This window comes from Panulirus ornatus, chromosome 55 (genome assembly GCF_036320965.1).
Source record: "Panulirus ornatus isolate Po-2019 chromosome 55, ASM3632096v1, whole genome shotgun sequence".
NCBI lineage: Eukaryota > Metazoa > Arthropoda > Malacostraca > Decapoda > Palinuridae > Panulirus > Panulirus ornatus.
The window spans coordinates 22,115,661-22,141,744 of record NC_092278.1 but is presented as its reverse complement, the minus strand read 5'-3'; the positions used below and the strand labels follow the sequence as shown (position 1 = coordinate 22,141,744).

Here is a 26,084-nt window from a genome sequence, read left to right as displayed (position 1 = left end):
AGTGGACTTTCATCTTTCAGCGTTCTTTGAATTTCATGTATTTTGACGGTAACAGACAACAGTATATGGTTGCGGTGTCGTTATGCTTGTTTTATGGACTTTATCAGAGACTGTCGTGTCTTAGGCTCAGCCAATAATGTTTATTCGTTGAAAACTGGGAAGTGTTTTCTAATCTATATATGTTTCATATTCCACCGGTCAGAGGTTAGCTAATTTTTATACTTGGCTGTATTATATGTAGGGGGGAAAGTCTTATTTTTCTCTAAGTTGAATGACAACTTGATTAAAGTCTATATATATATATATATATATATATATATATATATATATATATATATATATATATATATATATGAATATATCCAGCAAAAGAGAGGATAAACAGTTGGGTTAGCCGGGAGCCATCTGCTTTGGACCACGGCGGGATTCGAACGCGAATCCAGGAATTGAACGAGTTTCGTGTGTGTGTGTGTGTGTGTGTGTGTGTGTGTGTGTGTGTGTGTGTGTGTTTGCCGACACTTGTACTTTTTGTTTGTTTACCGAAAGACACTGTGATTCCATTTATGTATTTGTGTACGATAAAGAACATTCGAGAGATGAGAGGTGGGAGGCGCCCCCACGAGTGTATATAACTCATTACTCGAATGGTAGAAATACATTGAATGTAACATGAGAATCGTCCGTTTAAGCACCTGTATTAGCCATCCAGACCGAGTTATCAGAGCGTATTGAACAGGTGAAGATAGAGAGAGATAACGTTATCCACCAGCGCACCAACTCCACTCGAGGAAGTCAGTAAGAACACAGACTTATATACTTTCTGCCAACGCACAACATCTCGAGGTAACGTGTTCAGTCCAGCGACCATCCCGTGTGGGGATAACTGACGACCAGAGTTTCTTGGTACACAAACCCTAGTGTATATCGCTCCGCTGCCGTGTCTCTCCATCTTTGAATACACCTCTCATCCACCCATGTCTGAAATGGTGGTGTCTCTTGTCAAAGCATCGTGAGATATCCCACGTGTGGATCATCGTTAGCACGACCATACGTATCGTTTCAATATATATATATATATATATATATATATATATATATATGTGTGTGTGTGTGTGTGTGTGTGTGTTACAGCCAAACGAATCCAAACCTCTTCTTCATAAACCCATTGTGACATAGGGTATCATCGTTCACGGGTGTAAGAAGAGGGGGAGATTGTACTGATACTCATGGCTGTGTTTAAGGAACCGATACCTTAAGCATTTATCTGTTGATATATTTTATGATTCACGTCTAATCTATTCCTATATTTGTATTTTGGCCGGCCACGTATGTACTATGTACCTTCCTCACCTCACCCATCTGTTGGTTTAGCTTTGCCTTGATCAACTTGTATGGCGGGAGAGTGTGTACCATCTTGGCATTGTCTTACCCCAGAATAAAATGTTTAGGATATTCGATTATCGGTTATGACTTGCGCCAGAGACGGCTTTGCTGACTCGGGTAGTCGTTATGCCTACAGCCCAAATCACAAACCTGTTTACTCTTATATAGTTCGAATGTTTAAGACCAAATTTTTCGGCAGAAAATTAATGGGGTCGACCTATACTTGGGTAATAGTTACCGAGTATTTATTTTCCCAAATTTTTTTTTACAGTACTGTAGGTAAGACATTGTAGTATAGGTGGAAATATTGTGCAAACATCACGGAAAAATTAATCAACAGAAATGGAGACACCAAAATTATAAAAAAGAAAATGCTGTGTCAGATTTGAAACTGTTGGTAGGGTAAGCTTGTTTTAATGGCATCCTGCCAGTGATCAAATTTATGTGCCTCTAACCTCAATTACTGTTGGTTATTTGATGTTGACAATATGAATTTGAAAATACCAGTAAATGTGAGAAATTGTAAGAGAATAAACAAGAAAGATGCTGTTGGACTGTTTTGGGGCTGAGGGAGAGTACCAGCTGTTTGGTCTTTTTTGGCTAGTCACGCAAATTCCCGTACTGGTATTTGTTTGATGTCGTATATATTTTTAGAATTGAATACTTGTGAATTAAAAGTACCGTAACATTGTAATGTATACAGTCTTGTCATATTTGTGGAAAATAAGTAGCAAGACAATAATATTAAAGGACGCTTAGGAGGGGCCGATGCAAAGCCTCAAACCTGGGCTGTGTCGTATCAGTTAGACAGTGTTTTTTAATATTTTCAATTGAAAACAATTATTTCAGTGTAGAAGAGGATAAGATACATGAAAATAAAAGACTTTCCCTAACCTTCCGATGTTCAAGAGATGTTACTCGCTTTTTGATAGTTTTCGGTTAAAATATTGTTATATTATAATGATATTGCATTCTTACTGTGCTTGATATAATACATTATCAGAAATGTATTATTTAATTGCTGATATGACGTATGTATTACAGTGGAAAGAGGGATAAAAGCGTGACGAAAACAATAGACTGTCGCTTTCTTTTGTCGTTCAAAAGATGTTACCGTAGTTGCTTTTCGAATGATTATCAATAATAAAAACATTGTATTACAATATTACTCTATCCTAATTGACTTCGAATGATTATCAGTAATAAAGAAATTGTATTACAACATCATTCTATCCTAATTGACTTGAGTAAATACTTGAATGGAAATATATAACATTTTTGCTGAAACAACCTGCGCTTTAGGGTAAAGTGCCTATTAATGAATGGTAAACAATTTGCCTTCGGCTCTCGGTGCATCAGACACAGGGTATTTTTTTTATTGAGGATTTTATGAAATGAATTTTATATGCCGTAAAATATGGTGCTTTATTACCCTAATTTGTTATTCCATTACCCTCAAAAACTTGGGTTTGGTCGACCTATGCACGAGGCATATCATAAATCAATGATTTCTAGGCCAAAAATCAAAGTCAACCTATACAGGAGGTACTTCTAGATGAGTATATGCGCTATATCGAGACCAACCTCAAAATGTGATATTTCAGATATATTTCATGTGCTGTGCAAAGATGATTAACATGTATGTATAACAAAAATATCGAAAATGTGAATGGGGAGATAACATACTAGAATGTTCTTAACACTTAACACACACCACTGGCATTGTGGTTATGTTGAATAGTTCTAACCTTCATTGTTCTGCTGAGATATGGAGGATTAATCTCCATTATCTTTGGATTTTGATCATTGATTTCCTCTAACTGCTATCTTTTAATTTTCTTAAAATCTGTAATTCGTGGTAACACTTCTCAAAACAAAGTTATGTATGGTGTTGTGTAATTGTCAAAAAATAATTGACTAGGAATTAAATGCCTCAGGTGTTGTAGATGTGCACTTGTGGGGTGCAAAGATGGTGAGCACTGGCAGTTAGTAGAGTGAGTAGGCAATATTATATGATGAACAAGTTCTGTCAGTGGTCTGTGCCACCATAGAATAACCATATGATTATCATCACCAGCTTTAATGTTTCATAAGTTTATAGAAACCAGATGATGAAATTATTCAAGTTGAGTTTTTCTTTCCCTCATTTTCCAGTTTTTATATTTGTTCCTAGAATCAACTGTCAGTTAGGTGATTGTGGTTTTTATAGGATACTTGAGAGTACATTTTGGTAAACAAATAGGTCCTTTAATGAATGATGAAATGGAAGAAGTCAGAGATACCACTTAAAGATATCAGTACATTATACTAAACATATTGCAATTGGAAAAGTACAGCATTTTAGAGAACCAATTCACCCAGAGGAACCAACCTTACCCCATTCCTGCATAGAGTACAGCCTTGAAGATACAGGAGCCATGTAAAAATGGGCCCTAGGGCTACAAAATTATGATGATGATAGACATTAAGAGTTCTGTTTATGTGAGTTTCTTGTAATATGTTTGCCCTATATTTTGTGTTTATTTGTTTTCAGATATGTGAGTGAGGAAGGAACATATTGGTGGCAGGTGGGGACCCCTGGCATTATGGAAGAAAGCATTGCGTCCCCACGGGAGGAACCAGTTAGCTCTCCGCAAGATGAAGCCTCTACATCAGGAAGTAAACGGCCTGACTCTAAGAAGTGTGGAGTATGTGGTGATCGAGCTCTTGGTTACAACTTCAATGCCATCACCTGTGAATCATGCAAGGCATTTTTTAGAAGAAATGCTCTTAAGAATAAGGTAAAGTGAAAGCAGCCTTTTCAGTATTTATCGATTATGTTAATCACTATTATAATGTGGCATCCTTGTGGGCAAGAGAGATGTGCATAATGAGGAACCTAAATATGCCATAATGGCTACTTTTGAACATTTTATATGATATTACATTCTGCTTATGTTCCCCTGTTTGGAGAGAAGTATCTATGGATTTTATAACTAGTATTTCAAGATGGTATTTCCCTAGATTGCTGTACACATATCTTTAGAATTTATATGTTTTAGATTTTGTAGCTTTTCATATATAACAAACTACAATTAGTCTGTTGATAATGTTTTCGGGAATTTTCTCCTCAGTTTTGATATCTTCACTGGTCTCACTACCTAAGTATTCATTATTTCTTAGCTTATTCTGTTTTATCTCTGTTTATAGAGGATTCATATGCATTTTGTAAAACACACCATATACATATTTTGTGTAATGTTCAACAATATTCAAATGGTGGAAGCTAAAGTGAGAACAGTTTCAAGGCACATAGACTTGTATTAAGACATGTGTTCATCTTCTTAGCATAGTTCTAAACAGCTGGACAATCATAAATACATGCATCTTACCTTCCTAGGATTTCCGATGCCCATTTCAAGACAGCTGTAAAGTTGACCAGGTGACTAGAAGATTCTGTCAAAAGTGTCGCCTTCGAAAATGTTTTGAAATTGGCATGAAGAAAGAGTGGATAATGACTGAAGAAGAGAAGCAGAGAAAAAAACAGAAAATTGAGGAAAATCGTGCTAGAAAAATGGGAGAAACAGTATCAGATGATGAAAGTGTGAAGATAACAAATCCATTTAGTCCTTTTACTTCAAGTCGAGGAGCTGAAGCTACTAAGCCTCAAGCTGTTGTTGTTGGAGTGATCAGAAATGATGAGGATGGATCAGCTAAGGTGAGAATTTTAATAAGTTAAATAACAGAATTAAGAGGATTTGGTCCAGGGACGGTAATTGAATATGATACCTGGGAATCAGGAAAGGTTTAAAAGTATTGATTTTCTTAAGAATTGGATGTATTTGATTTCAGTATGATATCAGTGGTCCCATGTGGAGAGCCAAGACTAGAGGATGATTTGATAATAGAATGAAAGAAACCATTATTGTTCACTAAACATATCAGATATTATGTAAGAAGGAGAATGAGATGGCCTTAATCTGAAATTTTTTATTTGTATGAACCTATACATAATCAAGACTTATTCTTGGAATGTTATTCTGTAGGAGTTATATGGGTGATTATGTGGTTGTATTTTTGAAGAAATTGCAGTAAAATGCCTGAAAAAAATATGTTAAATGATATTGCGATAAAAAAATCCCTAAAGCATAGTTCTTATATGACTTGAGTATTAGTAGACATCCAATTGCATATCAAGAAAGGGTTGAGTTAATTTATATAGCAAATAATATCTGAAGATCAGGCTCCCCTCTTTATTCCAGCACTATAGAAAACATAAAGAAATAAAGAATGAACATATGAAGTATATAATTGTCTCTGGAAATCTCGGTTATATTTTCATGACAGGTATATATCTACAGACCACGGCAGAAGTATTCAACAATATTGTCATTTCTCCAATTTATGGTTAGGTTTATGAACAGATAAGAACATTTGAGGAAGATTCATGATGTTTTTCTCTTAGATACATTGCAAAAGTTAAATACCCAATAGCAAGTCATGCAAGTGGCTGTCATCGTAGTTGTATATAATCTTATGTTTGACCCATAAAACCTTTTTTGTTCTTCAATCCACATACTTTCTCTTCCCCAGAAAGTGGAGTTAATTGAACAGATTTGTAAGAAAAAACATACCTTTAGTTTTGCTATCTATACAGTGTTCAATATTCTCAACTTTCAAATTTTCTTTCATTGCTTTCTCTGGTGCGTATTTGTTTCCCATCTCATATTTTACCTTTTTTTCTTTTTTTTTTCAAGTTTCTCTGCTTTTAGTTTTCCACTGAAGTGTTTGCTGTGGTAACCCCCATTCTTTTGAAAAATCTTTTCTGTGATGCAAATATTTTGTGATGCTTTCACTTATAAGACCTTCTTCTCACCTACATTCTTATTCAGGTTTTAGCTATCTCTTACTTAACATTTGATTTTGGCATTTTGCAGAAACATAATTGTTGCAGGCTGAAGAAATAACCAAATTTGATAATGAAAAATAATAAGCAGGAATGGATAAGAAAAAAGATATAACCAAATGAAAAATAAGGATTGAAAAATTATGGTTCTTGAAAATGGGTGACTGACTGCCATGCAGGACTATATTGACAAGTCATATATTTTTCAAGTGAATTAAAGAATCTAGACATTGAAATATAGTACATATTACATACAAATATCAAATGTTCAGCTCTTAACTATATATGAATTAAAAGATAATCTTGTATAGAGAAAATAGCCAAAACAAGAACTGAAGATGCCCATTGTTTGACTTGCAGTAATGATAAAATTCAGTCAGATTCTGCTGTCTTTTTTATTGTTACATATTTATGGAATTTACTTTTACTTCGTATGTATGATTTTTATTGAGAAAATTTGAGTTAGAAATTATCAACTTTTCATACAAAAATATTGCAGGTAATGCGTGTTGAAGGCCAAACTGATGTTCACTCCCAGGAGAGAATGATCATACAATCAACAAGGATTGCTGCTGAGAGACTGCCTCTTCAGTCCAGTTACATTGCAGATAATACGTAAGATATTTGGCTGTACGATTTCTTAGATGCTGTCATAAGTTTTGTGATGAATATGCCATTTATTATGTGTAGACCTGGGTGATACATGAATGTTCTTTAACAAATAGTGGCCAGCATGCAGGACTCCCAAGATTTAAAATGAATTCATATATACAAATTTATACTAACCTAAGACTTTGGAAGCAGATTAATGCAATTCTTTTTAGGAATACGGAAAAAGTCTTCAATTGTATGTAAAAAAAAAGATCCTTGTAATATTTTACTGAAGCTCTTGTTCAAAATGTTAGATTATGATGGAGTGTCATAGCAACTTGATAATCCAGTATATAGATAAAGCCTTCACCTGAAGGATGTCTTTAACAAGGAAGGCAAAGATTCAGACTTGAGTAAGTTTCATTCACTCTGATGCTCAGGTCATTATTGGTTTCATTTCCTTACCCTTATATACCTCTTTCTCCTTTTTATTAGTACTAAAACAAACTTATAGGACTTCTTTTTTATAGTAACCTTGAATGGAGATCCCAAGGGATTAGGTACAAAATTTTTAGTTTTTTGTATGATGATCGTAAAATGAGTCTTCTGAGAAAAAAAAGGGTGCTTGTGTACAGGTTCGTTCAGAGGAACTCCTTACTGTAGAGTGTAAGGGTGACTGAGACAGTGCATTATCTCAATGTCTGCCTTCACACTAGACCTGCCACATCAGCTTTAAAAAGAATGATTTTTTCTTGTGACTGGTTTCATTAGTTTTTCTCTGTAAACTTATTGGGATATCATTGGTTTCTGTTTAAGGTTTTGGCCAGATGTTAGCTATATATATCAACAATACAAAGTTAGAATTTGGCTTGTATTACAAAGGTTCAGATTTGCTAATCCCATCACCATAGAGAATGCCAATTCAGTTTGTGATGGTTACTTTAAAAGACTTTTTGGATAAAAACCTCAGAGGAAAAGCATTCATCAGTTTATGTTTCTGCGTGCTGTGAATGAACCTTAGAGAAAAAGCATTTAACAGTCTGTACTTCTACTTTCTATACCTTATACAGCACTTGTTTTGCTTAAAGAATTCAAATGGTTGTCATTGTTTTAAACACTTTTTCAGAAACTACTCCAGTGATTGTGCAAGCTCTCCACTGCCAGAGCAGCAGGATGTACCACCACAGTGTTCAACAGATCAGGAGTTTTCTGGAAGTTCATTATCGCACTCAGATATCATGTTAGGGATGGAACCTTTGGAAAGTAAATCATATTTCTTTATTAGTTTTACAGTATCATAAATTAGAATTGTTCCATGTCACACTAATAGATCCTTGGCCACATTTAAAAGCACACTTGCCTGGTGTTATGCCACACATTCACACACTCTTGACTCAGAAGAAACTGCACTTTTCCTTTGTCTGCTGTCTCTCTCCATGTATTCATTTTACTATATCTTCATGCTTCATTTTGTTTAAGGCTATGTTTGTACACAGTAAAGCACTTGGCTAAAATTTTATGAAACAGCAATAAGCTTGATGGCAGCCTTCAGTTATGAGACATTGTGTGAATGTGTCCTGCAGCTATACACCATCTATAATGCTACATTTCTAATTGTTATTTCTAATTGTTAATATTTGTTCATGGACATATTAACATAGATTTCACAGAGTTTAACCTGTAGCATAGATATAACAAGTAAAAAGTGCTCTTGTGGTCATCGTTTTGGTGTATGTATATTTTAATGAATGCAAATGATTATCACAGTTAGCATTGTTTTGATTTTGTCTGTTTAGACTAAAAAATTTTTCTTTGGAATTAAAGCAGTTTTATTGACAAGGTTCAATGCACTGATATACACAGGCTGAGTAACATTAAGTTTCTGTTCATCAACAGATGAGGAGCCTGTACGAGAGTTTTCTCCTCCAGTAAACTTAAGTGATCGTGCAACTAGTATATCCTTTAATGATCCTAAGGGAAGTTTAACCAAAGGTGACCGTGACACTCCTATACTCCCACCTGATCAACAAGAATCTCGAGGGGTTAGTCCCAACCATATGCACACCCAAATGAGAGTATCATCTCCTTCCTCCCACCCCAGTATTGGAAGCCTGGCACAAGTAATGGCCATGAACATCAAGAAGGAGGTAGGTATCAAATGAAATTTCTATTTAGAATGCAAAGTTCTTTTCTCATTCCATCTTTTGATTTGTAATTTATGCACACCTTTTTACAAACAAGAATAAGTAAAAGAAACTTGGGAGTTATAAGGACAACACATGATCAGCATGAGTAACAGTCACAAGTAATGAAAATCAACTCATACATGAAGGACCATCTGAAATGTTACATTAATTCTGTATCCCATGGATGCTAGTCATGCCACTTGACTAGCAACAGTGGGAACTGTATGAGTTTCTTTTTTGTCATTTTTCATCATTACAGTTTTATTGCTTTGAATGAAAGTTCATTGTAATCTAATATGAAATATATCTCATGCATCACATACATGAATAGTATTTCTGTGTTCAGTGGCATAATTCAGTCATGGTAGCCCTCACATACAAATGTTAGATAAGAATTCTGCCTACTTCAGCTGCACTTTTGAACATGTTATACTTGGGAAAAGTAAGAGTTAATGAAGTGTGATAAGCTATATATGTGTTTAAATGAATGCCTCACATATTTATACAGCCATGTCTATCTATTGTCTATATTTCTGACTCCAGTTCTCACAAGAACTCCTTCAAGGGGGTGGTCACAGCAAAAAATCCCATAACTGGTGAACTCCAGTGCTGCTTCTTAGCCTTTGGTGCCTCACCCTTGACAGGCCACTGGCATATGACAACCCTGGTGCAGTGTTTTCAGAGGCTTCCACCTCATGTATCTACCAAATGTTCCTGCTTAATGTTCCAGCCCACTACTTCTATCTAATGTTCTTGCTTAATGTTCCTACTTACTTCTCCCTAATGCTCCAGCTTAATGTTCCTACTATTTCTACCTGTTGCTCCTACTATTTTGCCAAAAGGCTGGAATGATGCATAGCATTTACTGCAGAAAGATCTAGAGTTATGAAGAATGAGTTGAGATCGGTGTTGTCCAGTTTTATGAGTGAAAAAGTGAGATTGTATGTTTGTGGACAGAATGCCAGCAGTCCACGTGTGGTTGAGGAGGAAGGAAAGGACAATCACCTGGGTCAGGGGAGTACAACTTGACAGCCACTAAAGTGCTGGCTCATCATGCAGCTGGCATAACCCTCCTGATACACATGCGGATATTGCTGGTAATATACAACCCTAGAGGGGACTCCTGCAGCTGTAAGGTTGTGCTCCAGTCAGGAGCAGGGAAATGAAGAATGTTTTGGAATGAGTCCTCACTAAAACAGTACTCCTTTTGGTCATTGACAATGATACAGTGTTGCTGTAGGTAACTTTTCTGTTGCCATGTAACCACTTACAGTAACACCTCTGGTTATTTGCATAAATATGGGGGCACTCCTGGGATATGAAGCTAAGATAAGGTGTGTGTGTGTGTGTGTGTGTGTGTGTGTGTGTGTGTGTATACACAGTATGCGTATACATACTAAATATCATGTTACTGAACTCAACCAGCATAAGGTATCATTGAGAGAACAGTACCATGAAAGAACTTCTCACTGCAAAGGAGTCCTCATTTCCCTTCTGTTAAAAGTGCAACCATAGGCTACAGAAGCCTCCGGGGAGAGGTCCTGAGTAACAAAAGGATTCTTTCTTAGAAAGATGTTCTTGGGTAATTATGAATAAATAAACTGTATATATAAAACATAGGTATTACTGGCTTCCACATACTTTTGTTTATGCTGCAAAGAAAAAAGTCACCTTCATTAAGGCTGCATCATCGTTTTTTGTCGAAACAGAGTATAGTCTTTTTGAGGAACTCCTCATTCCAAAGAAGTTTATCATGTCCCTGGTGCTGGAAGTATCCCAGCACCTCTTCAGAGGAGGAGGTCTTGGGACTGAAAATCCTCCCCTCCAGCTTTTACTTTTCCTAAAGAAGGAACAGAGAATGTGGCCAAGTGAGAATTTTCCCTCTTATACTCAGTCCTCTGTTCGTAACGCTACCTTGTAATGTGGGAAATGGTGAATATGTATGAAAAAATAATAATATATATAAAACAAGGGGAAAGAGCAAACAAGCATGAAAAAGAAGTAAGAACATGACTTTGGCTTGTCCAACTCTTTTCTGAACTGGGAAATTATACATATCTTATAAAAATCAGATAAAAGTAATCCTTTTTGTGTATAGGTGGAATACCCTGAAGATGAGTCCGGGCAGAGTCCACATCACCATCATGAACCACCACTAGAACAGCAGCAGGATGATTCTTGGCAAAATTTTAGCGTACAAGATGCTCTTGCATTTCTTCAACCAGGATGTAAGCCAAATCAGTAAGTAATGGAAATGTGGTTCTTTTGCATTATACTTATTGTATAGAATTATTCTCTCATGAATGTAATGTTGTTAGTGATTTTTAAACATAAAATTGAAATTATCCATAATGTATAATTCCAAGTGGGGACTTACTTTTAAAGAATCACAAATGCGAGTTTACCAATGGTGATTATAACCATTACTTGTTTCTGAAATTACGGGGATTTAAATGGAATTTGAAAATGTGTTAAAGCAATATCCATGTGCCATGCTTTTCATGATGTTAAGGATTCTCTTTAATCCTTTAATTCCAGGTGACTTGCAGAAATTAGATTGCAATTTGGACAGAAAAGTCTTCAAATCTCCTATTTTATAAAATTACTTGTAAAAGTAAAGGTAATATACAAAAGAGTGAGCTAACATGTTTTATATGAGTGTGGTATAACACTGAATTTAACATATACAGTAAATCCCCCAGGGAAGTGATGGAGAAATGACGGAGGCTGTGTTTTATGGTCTGAGGCATCAGTGATGCTGCCTGTGTTGGGCAGAAACCAATGCCACAGCAATTAGACTTACAGATACCATAATACTGGGGCACATTTCATAAAAACCCTGAGAAGATTAATGCTACTGTTACGACTTATGGAGTTCCTGGAGAGTCAGCCATGTTTGCCTCCCACCATTAAGAGTTAAAACTCAAAATAACTTTAATTTTTATGATGTACTTATTCATTATTCATTTGCAATAGCTTGATCCTAAGGAAATTTAAGGTAATGCTTAATTTCTTTCTCCAGGAATGCAACAGGTCTAACAATGATGGACTCTATCATGAACACTGTCATTATTGCTGAGTACAGTGCTTTCAGCCTTATTGGGAGTTCTAACCCAGGCAAGCTGAATGAACCAGAGAAAAAAAAGCTTAATGAGCTCTGTGAGGCAAATAAAGGCTTAATGGCTCCTCTTTGTGAAGATTACAACTTTAAGGTAAAGTATTAATAGTTATATTTGAACTATATATCTCAAACAAATAATAGTTATGTTCGTAGTCCCAGATCTCCCATTGTTATAGGTATTGCAAATGAGTAGCATAATGCAGGGTTCATTAGATTACATTTAAAGTTTGTGATTCATTACTAAGACCATAATTAGCAAACCGGTTTTCACAAGAGAATGTCATCTACCTGAAAGGGAAATCATAAAATCAAAGGTTTATGCACCATAATACTTAGGTAATGATCAACATTAAAAGCCCTTAGACTTAAATTCAGTCATGGTATTAGGGAATATTGGTAGGCAAATATTTACAGTCCTTCTTTTATAAGTAATACTGGTGTAATATGCCATTTTCACCTGGGATGATTTTACTCCACGCTGGAGACAGTGACAAAGTATAATAAAAAAAATAATATTATATATATTTTTTTTTTTTGTTATTCATTTATTTCTTTTATTATACTTAGTCACTGTCTCCTGCGTTTGTAAGGTAGCACAAGGAAACAGACTAAAGAATGGCCCAACCCATCCACATACACATGTATATACATAAACGCCCACAAACACACTTATACATACCTATACATTGCAACGTATACATACATATACATACACTGACATATACACATGTACATATTCATACTTGCTGCCTTCATCCATTTGTATATTTGTAAGATGGTAACATTGTAGAATCTCTTGCCTAACAGAGGACAATTGAGTGGACTCCACTCTGCTTTTAGATTGTTTTACCATGTCATTGATCCTTAAAATATTCATTTTTTGTTAAGCTCGTAGAATAAGAGCCAAGTATATCCTTGCTGTCTCATTAGCCCATGTTCATTGTGCCTCGTCACATGCAGTGACTGGTTATGGACCTTGTGGCCTGGTACCATCTCTTTGTAAGCATAGTCTGCATGGCAACAATTAATTTTACTGTGTCAGTTGCTAACTCTAAAGATGTGGGTGTTTGTAGTGGTGGGACTATTATACTTTGATGTGTGGTGAATATTTCCACACAGTGTACTTAGAGGGAGACTGGGTAATGGATGTCGGTGTGTTGTATCCTTAACTTGCTTCAAGAAACTCAAACCCATATATATATATATATATATATATATATATAGCACTCAGGTTTTCAGTCTTATGTTCCAAAAACTGTCAATCTCTTACAGGACCATAGCAATCTCTCCTTGATTAATATCATCAACCTAACTGAAATAGCCATTCGTCGTCTCATCAAGATGTCAAAAAGAATTTCTGCCTTCAAGAGCTTATGTCAAGAAGATCAAATTGCTTTGCTTAAAGGAGGATGCACAGAAATGATGATTCTGCGATCAGTCTGTGCTTATGATCCTGACAAAGATTCATGGAAGGTTAGTGATTGCATAAATATTATGAATCAGTGTTTAATCCTGTCAGTGTTTGACCAAATTAGTATAACATTGAGTTATCAGTGGTTGAAACACTTGAGGCAGTTGTTTGGCTACCTCAGTTTTGTGATTACATCATTGGATGGCTTTTTTCTTACAAAGCTTTTCATCAATAACCAAATTATTCTTGATAAATATTCTTCAACAAGCCCAATACATTGAAAATACAAGGGAGCTATAATAGTCCATGTTTCCTCATGTTACTTGCGTGAGAGTATTTGCTCCTCTTATTTATTTAAGTAAAGTTCTGCATGTGTAAATTGTACATATGTATGTAATGTGCTTTGCATTTGTGTTATGCTTAGTGTTAGTGGTGTGAAAAACCTGAAAAAAAGTATTTATCATATAATTGTGATTTGCAGAATGCTTGCCATCAGCCCAGTCCTTCAAATTCACTCAGCACTATACCAGACCCAAATAGAGGAAACTGTACAACCCTTGGATTTTTTTTTCAATTAATGTTTGTATAAATCAGTACAATCTCTTTTAAGCATATTTTTTTTTAAGGAATTGCACAGTTAAGGGTTAAGGAATATGCAACAAGTAAAGTTAATTTAGCAAGGAATGTAAAGGTGTAAGGGAAATGAAGAGTTAAGAAAAATTTTCCTGTGATAACAGGTTATACATACATAAAACCAATTGATGAAAAAAGAAAATTTAATGTGGGGAGAATATATATTAGATTTAGAGGAGTTTAGCTAAAGCCAAAGGGAAATCTTTATAGATGAACAGAAAGAAAGAGTAAAGTTAAGAATGCCAGTTGTTAGATCTAGTAAGGGAGGAAACATGTGAGCAAGAGATTTATTCACAGATAAATGAATTTGTGTTGTAAATCAAATACTGAGAAAGTCAGCATTCCTTATTGTTTTTCAGATGTGGCAAACAAATACTTGTTCATTTATGAATTATTAGATAATGAAGTCATTTTATTTTCAGATTCAACAAGACCATGATCATTTTAAGAACATAAAACTAAAAGTCTTGAAAGCTGCCCCAGGTAATGTGTACGAAGAGCACAAACGCTTCATCCTAGCCTTTCAACCAGAATGGCGCAGGGACCACAATATAATCTTCTTGCTTTCTGCAATCACACTTTTCAATCATGAACGACCCAACATTATTCATGCTGATGCTATCAAGCATGAACAGGTAAGTTTAAGACCCTTTATCTCTAGATTATTATCTAGTCTTCTCTGTTGGGAACCAAAGACTTTTTAGGTTGCAATATTTTTAAGGATGGGAGTACTAACAGGCACTTTTCACTCTTACAGTAATTGCTTTGGGATACTCTAGAGGTGAAATACATCTGTATCCCATTAGAATTGCAAGACACTACCCAAGAAACTAAACTTCAAAACCATTCTAACAGAAATGCAACAGCTTCCCCTTTCAAAACAATTAATACAAGTACCAGTATACAAAGAGGATATATGTGTTGGAAGTGGAGGGGAAAAGGAAAAGAGTAAAACCAAACTGGAGAGGAAAGGATAAAGTTAAAAATTTGAATCACCAAGGCCTGATCATGCAGGAGGGTGGAAGATATGCATGGAATGAAGCGAATTGGAATGATGTGGTATACAGCAGGCAACGTGGAATCAGTGGAGTGGACTAGGGCATATAGAGTAGCTGGGGGAAGCCATGGAAAGGTATGTAGGGCCTGGTTTTAGTTAGGGGGCTGTAGTTTAAGCATTGTACATAGTTACAGAATGGATGTGAGCGAATGCTGCCTATCTTCATCTGTTCCTGGTGCTACTTTGCTATTGCAAGAAACAGCAGACAAGTATGAAAGGAAAGGAATACCTGTATACTGAAAACTTTTTTCCTACTTTAATAGTATTGTTGAAGAAGTTAAAGACCCCAAAATTGATTTTTAGAATTATCTGCAGCCTCCCTCATGAATTGACAAAATGTATGGAAAGATCTTTAACCTGAAAGTAACTCATTTATGCTGGAAATTCACTCGATACATAATCTTTATTGTACTTAATGATGAATTTTGGAGAGTTTTATGGTCAAGAAAAAGTTGGTTTTTCTCTAATGGTTCACCTATATTTAGCGAAGGATTTGTTAATTTTGGGTTTTGTCTTATGTTTTTTCTGGAAAAACTTTAGATATGATGTTTTCACTCCCATTTGTTTTGATTCAGTAATGTTACCTATATGGTGATCACAGATTTCCTCCAAAACATATATATTAGCAATAACTGTAATTTTGTTCACATAATTTACCTTATTTTACTGTGATATTAAACTGGTCATGTGTCTGTCTACCAGAATTTTTAAAAGCTCAAATTTGATGTAATCTGAGGTTGTTTAAAAAGAACAGTTTCCAGTGTATGGACCTCAAATCCCTCAATGAATTCTCTCAAATCATTTTAGAGAATGTCAAATGAGAATATTATTTAAAACCTATGGTACGTAAATGTGTGCAAGAATGGTTTTGTATTACACAACCAACCACTGCTTAGTCATGCAGATACATTCCATTCAGGTGAACCATAGAGTAGCTTCTTGATATTGAAACAAAAATTGAGACGAGTGCCAGGAACAAAAAAGTAAACTTGATTTAGGTATTATTCTGGGAGCCCTGAAGAATGTGTGGAAGTCGAGAACATTATCTCGGAAAGCAAAAATGGGTATGTTTGAAGGAATAGTGGTTCCAACAATGTTGTATGGTTGCGAGGCGTGGGCTATGGATAGAGTGGTGCGCAGGAGGATGGATGTGCTGGAAATGAGATGTTTGAGGACAATGTGTGGTGTGAGGTGGTTTGATCGAGTAAGTAACGTAAGGGTAAGAGAGATGTGTGGAAATAAAAAGAGCGTGGTTGAGAGAGCAGAAGAGGGTGTTTTGAAATGGTTTGGGCACATGGAGAGAATGAGTGAGGAAAGATTGACCAAGAGGATATATGTGTCGGAGGTGGAGGGAACGAGGAGAAGAGGGAGACCAAATTGGAGGTGGAAAGATGGAGTGAAAAAGATTTTGTGTGATCGGGGCCTGATCATGCAGGAGGGTGAAAGGAGGGCAAGGAATAGAGTGAATTGGAGCGATGTGGTATACCGGGGTTGACGTGCTGTCAGTGGATTGAATCAGGGCATGTGAAGCGTCTGGGGTAAACCATGGAAAGCTGTGTAGGTATGTATATTTGCGTGTGTGGACATATGTATATACATGTGTATGGGGGTGGGTTGGGCCATTTCTTTCGTCTGTTTCCTTGCCCTACCTCGCAAACGCGGGAGACAGCGAAAAAAAAAAAAAAAAAAAAAAGGTATTATACTCTTTAGATAAATTGTTCACACAAATATTGTTCTTTAATGTAGTTTTATATAATCCCAGGGTTCCTTTTATGGAGCTCTCATAGTTCCAGAGTTCCACTCTGTAAAAGTATAGAGCAACATAAACTCCTTTAGGTGCAGGAATGTTCTTAGATTGTTATTGAATCCTTACCATACCCTTGTGCCTGAAGATTCCAAAGACATTGGGCTCCCACAGTCCTCAGGAAGACAGTCATATCCACTAGGCTGGACCACAAGTCAAGAAGTGGTGATGTGCTCTGATTTGAATTGCTAAGTGTATCTAATTTCTTGAAGTGAAACCAAGAAATATTTGAGGCATCAAAGTAAACCCAGTCACAATATCTCAAACCCTATTTCCAGTACCTAAGGGAGATTGACTTTATTTTTTGGAGGTCTCGTTAATTATCCCAGTGTAATTATTTAATATATCTACATTTATGCCTCATTACACCCTTATTGGTTAGTTCCAGAATGACGGAAGGAGCTGCTTGACAGCCATTTTATAATTTTCTAACTTCCTTGCTTGATAAAATATGACCATAAATGACATTGATTGAGAGTAGGCATTATTCTTTTCAACCCCCTCCCCAAGGAAGAAAGGATATGTAAATATATCGAGAGCAGAAATTTAGTAAGGAAGCTTAAAAGAAAAAAAAGAGGGAAATTTACTATTTCTAAGATTCTTATATGTTTTTTCCTCAGTGCTCATACTTGTACCTTTTGAAGCGGTATCTAGAATGTAAATATGGAGGATGTGAGGGCAGGACGGTTTATCATCGTTTACTAGAACGCATCAACCACCTTCACATCCTTAGCGAGAATCATATACGTGTCTTCCTAGAAGTGAATCCCCAAGAAGTTGAACCACTTCTAATAGAAATTTTTGACTTAAAACAGAGGTGACAGTCGTAGGATCTGGTAAAGTAGCAACATTAGGCACCCAAAAACACCTCAGCTGTGTGTACAATGTTACCATTTATATAGACATTATACAAGGTTTCATAATGACTGCATCCAAAATGTATATATACTGATCTCGTTTTACTTTCTTCCCTTCTTCCTGAGAAAACTTTTATACTGCACATTGAATTCCAGATAATATAAAATATATGTTTATACATCATATATGTACTTTTAGCTATATTGTACAGTAAATGCAAAATATTTTCTCAATCTAAGCCTATTTCTGCTCAAAGAAATAATTATTTTTGTCTGTATATCATTATATGTTGTTTTTGATTATTCAATATTAAAGCCAAAATCATGTGTCTTTCATTTACCATGAAAATGATTGATGAAGCAGACTTTTATCACTTTTATCAGTGGAGAAGTCTCAAAATAAAAGTACAGCACCTTATCAGAATTCAATGCATATTAAATAAATACCTCTTTAACGGTGTACTGTTGAGTGTCTCAGATGTGCCATATTTAATTTTATATATGAAGAAATTTTATGTAAAGCTAATTTTCTTATCTGCTTGGGAAAATTCTGGATGCACTACTCTGTAATGAATATGTTAAAGGCATTATATGATGGAAATAATTATCTTCATTCAGCTGTTGGCTCCAGCCTTCACTTTATATAAGATTAGAAAATGCCCAAAGTGTAAAATGTCTACTGAATGCAATGCACAGTCAAAGCAATAAGCTTAGTTCTACTTGCAATACACTTTTTAACATTTTCTAGCAAAAACTGTGATCCTTTTTCATGTATTTATATGTGGATGAATTTTTTTAAGTGCTTAAAATTGAAGTTTCTTAATATATAATGTGTTCATGTGTGTGTATTATCTATTTGTAAACATGGGGAAGGAGCTTTACACTTATGGGGACCCATTTCTTATTATTATATTTTTATTATACAAGTGACTGAATCTCCACATGTACTTCTTTGGTTAGCTTGTTCCAGGTGCCCACAACGCTCTTGCTGACGAAATGCTTCTTATATCCCTCCACACTTCTCTTGCCTTAATCCCAGTATGACCAATAGTTTAGGGTTTCTCTTAAAAAATTGTTGTATTAAATGTCATTTTAACCTGTGCATTTTCTGCCTTAGTGAGCAGATCAAGAGCTTCCTTCCTCTATCTGTAACTCATTCCACTGAAGTATAGTGAATGCCACTCTTGTTGCATTCCTGTGGGCCCTTTCCAGCCTGCTCTGATTTAATTTCGGTGTGGCCTCCTGGGAATTGTTATGTGGTTAGCATGTCTCGCCTTAGTCTTCTTTCAATGCAGGCAGATTGAGGACTTCTATCCTCTCATCATGACTCATTCCACTGAACTATGGTACCATTTTTATTGCATCCTTTGGAACCCTTATAGCATTTCTATGTAACTTGTCATGTGATCTGTGAAAAAATATACTCCAGCTTTGGCTGAACGTCCTGTATGTATGTTTATGAACACCTATTTATGTATGTTAGGAAGCTTTCCACTTGTATCACACCACCTCTCAATCTCAGTTCTTTCACATAGGTTTTTGAACTTTCTTGAGCTAACTAAATTACTTAAACTTAACATAGTATTCCCCAGAAGAGATGCTTCATTACATTCCCTCTGACACTTGTCTTGCTCCCTTTTATGTCCCCTGGTTTTAGAGTCGACTTCTGGGCACTGGTCTATGTTAATACCATCGTGGCTCACAAGGGTTAAATTTAAAGAAGGTTGGTGTGCTTACCCTTGTCTTCCTTTCCTTCAGATGAGGACTTCCCTCCTCCCGTTGTAAGTCATTTCTCTTAATTCTGAAACCATTACTGTTGCTTTTACTGAAACCTTTTCCAGCATGTCTCTGTTTCCTCAAGTGAGGAGACTAAGCTTGTCAATGGACAAAAAGAAGTACAAAATCATTGAGGAACTTTTCACTCCATAGGAGGTCATTATTTCGCAGCTAATGAACCATAGCACAGCCTTAAATCCAGACACCAAAACAAGGTCTCGCCCTGCACTAGTTTTATTCTGTACAGTCCTCAATCCTTTTAGTGGCAGGCTTGTGACCTGGTATCCTCCTCCTTTGCATCTGCCCCCCCTTTTTTTTTGTGGGGGTACAATTGTTTATACCACTGCTGTAAACTAACAAAGAGTGTGTGTCATCAGCAGAGGCATAAGCCAGTCAGTGCTGCTACATGTATTTCTTCTGTTACACCAATACCACTGTGTAATTACCTAATTGTAATGTACAGAATGGGAATTTTCACTCATGGGGCCCCATCTCTTGAGCATTCTCTATTATGAAACTTCCTAAATTTCATTATGCTGTCAGCATTAATCATGGTTTCAAAGTCATTCTATTACATTCCTCTATTACTATCATACTATAAATGTACTTCTTTACGTCTTTTTCAACAAGTTTCTAGCTTACTTTTATGTTGTGTCCTGTGGTTGCTCCATCCCTGCTTTTCTTGAAAAACTGTTCACTGTCAACCGCATCAATCTGTTTTAAAAGCTGGAGGCTGTAATCATGTTGCCCCTTACTCTCTTCTCTTCCAAGTGGGCAAATTTAACACCTCTAGCCTTTCCCAGTAACTCAATATTTCTGTGAGAACTATCAGTTTATATGGATTAATAAATATGTACAATCATTAATACTACAGCAAACCAGTGACTTTACATAGTTATATGGGTCTTCTTTTGCTACCACATCAAAGCAGTCAGACTGCATTCTGCTACATCTTGAGGATAACTACCTCATAAAAGGAAAAATGAAGAATTTCTGTACGGCAGCAACAGACATTAAGACTATAATATTTATGTTGCTGGTGTTACTGCCCTCTGCCTGCATGAGGCTGGGCCAAGCACCTTCAGTGAGGTTCTAAAATCATCAATGAACAAAAAAGAAAGCACATCCTTGGCAAGGAAATTCTCACTCCAAAGAAGTCCATCATTTCCCTGCCACTGGACATTACAGCCTCAAAGCTGCAGGAGCTCCATAAAAGGGGTCATGAGGATATATATTTAAGAAAAAGCTATGTTACTTAGCAACCACAAACAATCAAGACCTGCAAAAAAAATTCAGTACATCTCCACCTCAACAAGCCTAGCATCCAATCCTGTGCCACAGTTCTGATCCCCTCCCACACTTGTCACTTCATAACCTCACACTAACTTCTGCATAAACTTACCCCTACCTTAAACTAAACAATCCTTACTCAGAGATCCCCCTATTGCCTGTAAGCAAAACAATGGCAAAACATAACTACACTATAATGACTCAACAAACACTAAACAACAGCCAGTCAAACCCAATCTTATACTCCAATCCATCAAACATAGTTCTAAAACTACATTTCCCTGATCTGTACAAGCTACATTTTCTCACCTATGCTTTGGACACCATCCATATCTTTTCCATTAAAAACATCAACTGAACATAACAAAGGGCTCCTCATCCACAATATGTAATTTCCATACTAATGACATCAAACACCTTGGCCATAATTGCCCTACACACTTAACCATGACAAACACAACAAATTAATACAAAGAAATTCAAACAGAAATGGACCATTGGGTCCTTTCAAGGCTGTTTATAATACTAGAAGAAATCAGAAACTTACAGAATAATGTGCTAAAGGTTAGCAGATATAGATAATTCAAAGAGAATAACTTGCAAACTGTCAATGTGAATAAGAAGGCACATATAATGTAAGACATGGTCTTGAAGTGAAGTTATCAAGTCTATCTACGTTATTACTTTCAGCCACTCTAATTGGCAAATCGTTCCATTTGTTAGCAATTATGTTAATGAAAAAACCTTTGCCTAATTCAAGATAAAACATTTGCCAAAGATTTTGTAACCATTACTATGAGTGAAATCAAACAAATCAAGTCCAAGTAACTTGATAAGAATATCAAAGCATTTGATAATTCTGAATTCTTGTATTAGATCACCTCTTAAACTTCTCTTTTCTAAGCTAAGTTGATTCAAGTTGATCAACTTGCTCCTCTTGGTAACTTGAAGCTGCACTCTCTCCATTCTATGTCTTTCCTTTATTTAAGGTGACCAAAACCAAACACAATATTCAAGATGGGGACGAACCATTAGATTGTAAAGAGTAAGGGTAATTTCCCTGAACTTAAATTCAAGGCTGTATTTGTAAATCCAAGAATTTTATCTGCTTTTTCACTGCTTACTTGGTTTTAGGTCTATAAAGATTATCATGCCCATCTTTTTCCTCATTCACTTTTTGCAGTCTAACAGAATACATAATGTAGCTTCCCTTTTTATTTTTGCTGCCATTAATTTACCAATATGCTCAGTACATTAGTTTTTCTGTCAGTTCATCTGTAGATTTACTTTTTAGCTTTGTATCGTCAGCAAAATTTAATATCTTGCAATGCAGCCCATTATCTTTATCATTAATATTTAAGAGAAAGACAACTGGTCCCAAACTTAATACTTGTAGCACTCCTCACCCCTTGACATATGGTCCCTGCTGGTGGGTTTGGCTGGCTGCCCTTGCTCTGCAAGAGACCTATAAGGGGTCTCCTGTTGAAGTTAGTTTATATTCAAACACCTTTCATGGCATTAAGTACTCTCCTGATAGTCTGGCATGATTTGTTGCACAAGCTTTCTCGATTGGGAAATTTACCGTACACCTTGACTTCCCTCAGTAATCTTGTGGCTGCTCTGTCAGTCACTATGGCAAAGGCATTTCTATCCTTTATACATAATTATGGACAGATGGATCTTTTTTCACACCCGTTTTATAAAAACAACAAGACATAATTAATCTGCTAACCAAACTCCATGATAGCAAACCTCTTAACCCTGGGGTGGTTTTATTTTTAAAAGCTGTCCATGTATTTCCTTTTTTGTACCATATCCACATATTTTTATTCATTATAAGCTATAAATATACACAAAAATTAACTTAAAAATTAACTTAAGTCGAGGAGGTCATTGATAATATCATGGATCACTTGTTTGTGGATATAAATTTGTAGGGTCCTCAAATTTTGCATAAGTTGTATGCACATATGGGTAACCATGATACAGTTACATCTCTGATTACAAAAGTAGTCTTGAACTTGCAAATATTATTACAACAGATGGGATGTCATACTTGCTATTCTATATGTATGAAAACCATCAACTGTGTGAAACTATATAACCATGGTCATGAATAATGGTAAAGATGTCTAGGGGAAGCAGATTCCATGTTTTGGTGATTTTTGTGTTGTGAATCTCATTCTTTGTCAGCATTAGGTCAAAACAAGACTAGATCTATCGCCACCTTAAGGTTGAGTGTACAAGCCATAGGGAGACTAGAATCTATCCCTATCTCGAAGTTGAGTGTCCAAGCCATAGAATGGACCTTGCCCCACCTTCAGGTTGAGTGTACAAGTGACAGATTGGGTCTAGTCCCACTTAAGGTTGAATCTATGAGCCATACAGAGACTTGGAGTATCCCCACCTTCAGAGTGAGTGTACAAGCCACAGAGAGATGAGATCTATTCCCACCTTCAGGTTGTGTATGAGCCACACAAAGACTAGGTCTATCCCCAACTTCAAGTTGAATATGCAAGCCATATAAAAACCAGGGTTATTCCCTCCTTCAGGTTTATGATAATAATTATCCCCTTCCATCAAGTTGAAAGTACAAGCCATAAAAAACCTAATGTATAAACCTGTGGGCCCGTGTATAATTCAATATGAGTAGTGTTACCTATTCCTTAGAAGTAAGAAATTTTGCTAATGCAAAGATTAATTTGACAAATATTCATGAAAAGGGAATCGTTAACCAGTTTTGGATCACTTACATATCATATGGGTAGCAGAAATTTATATTATGCAACGAAATTTATGCAACTGAGTCTTATTCTTCAATACAGAGCTTTAACATGAAATTTTATGGAGGTCCTTAAAGTGCCAGTATATTGTTTCATCTCTAGGTCAGAAATGATCACTCTATGCTCATCATTTAATATGTGAACACCTTCTTAGCCTTCTCTGCATATTGAAACTTTTAGTATACACAGTATATAAATTTCCTGGTGTTTGTGTATCTGTCCCTTAAAAAATTTCCTACCATTATGAAAACTATGAATTTCTTGATAATGTAGTCATCAGTTCAGTACAAATCTCAAGCATCTATTTTGATTGACCTCTTCTTTGTGCCTATACATTTTCAAGTACATATTTAAAAATGTGTGGGGGTGTGAGAGAGTACTCATGCTTGTGTATGAATACAATATGACGAGGCCAGAGAAACTTACAAGAAACAGAATAAATGACTGTTACTTGTATATCATTTAAAATTTTCAGCATAAAGCTGTATGTTGGTGGAACTGCCTGTAACACATAACTGTGCATTTTTTTTATCTTTTATCTTTTATGAACCATAGAATATTCTGTACATCACGTATATGTCTGTGATAAGTATATATTTGACATTTTCTGTGATTATTATTTACCTAATTTGTTTGTAACAAAATCATCAAAACCCCATCAAACGTAGCCATTATTAATGAACATTTCCTCTGTAATAAGGTCATAGTTACAGGAACAACTGAAAGTTCAATGTGTCAAAAAAAGTACAGTGGTATTAATAACATCAAAACTTTTGGATCTGAATTATGGGAAATTTATATTTTAACAAAGTCAAGTCTTAGAGATTCACCTGAACAACAAAATGAATATACTTCCCTGATCTACATTCATCTCAAACTCAGCCAATTGTACAGTTAGTATAATATGACAAGTAGTAAAGTTAGCAGGACAGGATTTGTTAGTTGAAATTGATGGAATTACAAAAATTTGTCTGCAATGTTTCACTTACTGGTGCTGATGGTGTGGAGTCCAGTAACCATGATGTTATGAAAGACTAGATATCCCAGCCATGTAAATGATTGGAACATTCACAAATCCATAGCAAATATCTATATCAATAATTAACTTAGTATGATGTTCTAATGATACTAGAAATAATTCAAGGTAAGATTGATTCTCTAGTGCAAAATGTTCTATTTATCTGTCTATCTATATTTCTAATTCCCTTTCCCTTCAGGAACTCCCTCAGGAGGTGGCCACAGCAAAAAGTCTCCATAACTGGTGTACTCCAGTTCCACTTCTCAGCCTTTAGTACCTCATCCTTAACAAGCCACTGGCAGAGGGCAACTCAAGTTTTGTGTTTCAGAGGCTGTATTTTCAAATTTGAATGCTGTACTTTTAAATTTTTGCACAACTAAAACTAAGAGAATGAGAGGAAAAATCTAAATATCTGTAGCTAGTACCTGTGTGAACGCACTTCAGGTGCATAAGCATCTAATCTCAATTATTAACCCACATGCTCTAATTTGGGAAAAGCACGGAATACACACTGAAAAATTTTATCAGCTTCTCTTTTGCTCAGCTATGATTTAGCTCTTCACGTCATTCATATTAAACACTGCTCTCTTTACCTTGATTATGTGTGTAACTGATGGGCAACACAGAAATAACTTATGGATCAGGAATAATGCACATCTATGGACTCCTTAAACTTAGTAAAAGTGTTTGGTAGAATGTTAACCTACACCAATACCAGTCCATTTCTCCAAGCCAGAAACCTGAAACAAATGACATCATGTCAATCCTGTTTAGGTTCCTAGTTTAGACCCTTTGGGGAGATTCCTACACTAAGTGCTCAGATGAAGTTCCTCTATTACATCCTAAATTATGTCTAATATGGTTCTGCATTAAATGAGGTTATGATCTTAGTTAAGTTTTGGTCTTAGGTTCCTAGGTTTGATTAGACACTACATTATGAAAGGTGGTCCTAGGTTAGAACAGACACTACATTATGAAAGATGGTTGAGACCCAGTCTTTGAGCATTACGGAAATAATTATAGGTTTAGAAGAAACACTTATCAATGGACTTCTTGTATTACTTTAGGGTATTAAGTAAACAAAAGTGGTGAGGGTTATGACCATTGGGAATAGTAAGGGACTGCTGACATTTCTAAAAAAAAAAAAAAAAAAAATCAACAGAACCTATGATTGCCTTGCCTAACCTCCAGTAGCAATAAATGCTTATCTTATTATTCAATACATCAGTCAAATATCCAAAACTGAGCATTACATCTACACTGACATATGTCAACACAATGGTAGCCAC

The 26,084-nt window shown here is 35.8% G+C and overlaps 1 protein-coding gene across 3 annotated transcripts in view; it reads left to right on the top strand.

Moving 5' to 3' along the window:
• Positions 1-24,383, top strand: part of Hr96 (Nuclear hormone receptor HR96) — a 45,483-nt gene extending 21,100 nt beyond the window's left edge. For 2 of the 3 annotated variants that reach the window (XM_071693075.1, XM_071693074.1), the window contains 10 exons: positions 3,917-4,163; positions 4,763-5,080; positions 6,768-6,883; positions 7,986-8,122; positions 8,756-9,006; positions 11,144-11,286; positions 12,068-12,257; positions 13,439-13,639; positions 14,633-14,845; positions 17,692-24,383. In XM_071693075.1, the coding sequence (XP_071549176.1) occupies positions 3,969-4,163; positions 4,763-5,080; positions 6,768-6,883; positions 7,986-8,122; positions 8,756-9,006; positions 11,144-11,286; positions 12,068-12,257; positions 13,439-13,639; positions 14,633-14,845; positions 17,692-17,892 (1,965 nt within the window). In that variant the 5' untranslated portion in view covers positions 3,917-3,968 and the 3' untranslated portion in view covers positions 17,893-24,383. Of the gene's footprint in view, positions 1-715; positions 844-3,916; positions 4,164-4,762; positions 5,081-6,767; positions 6,884-7,985; positions 8,123-8,755; positions 9,007-11,143; positions 11,287-12,067; positions 12,258-13,438; positions 13,640-14,632; positions 14,846-17,691 lie in introns of those variants that run through there. The other variant, XM_071693076.1, reaches the window with a different exon arrangement.
• Positions 24,384-26,084: the final 1,701 nt, after the last annotated feature.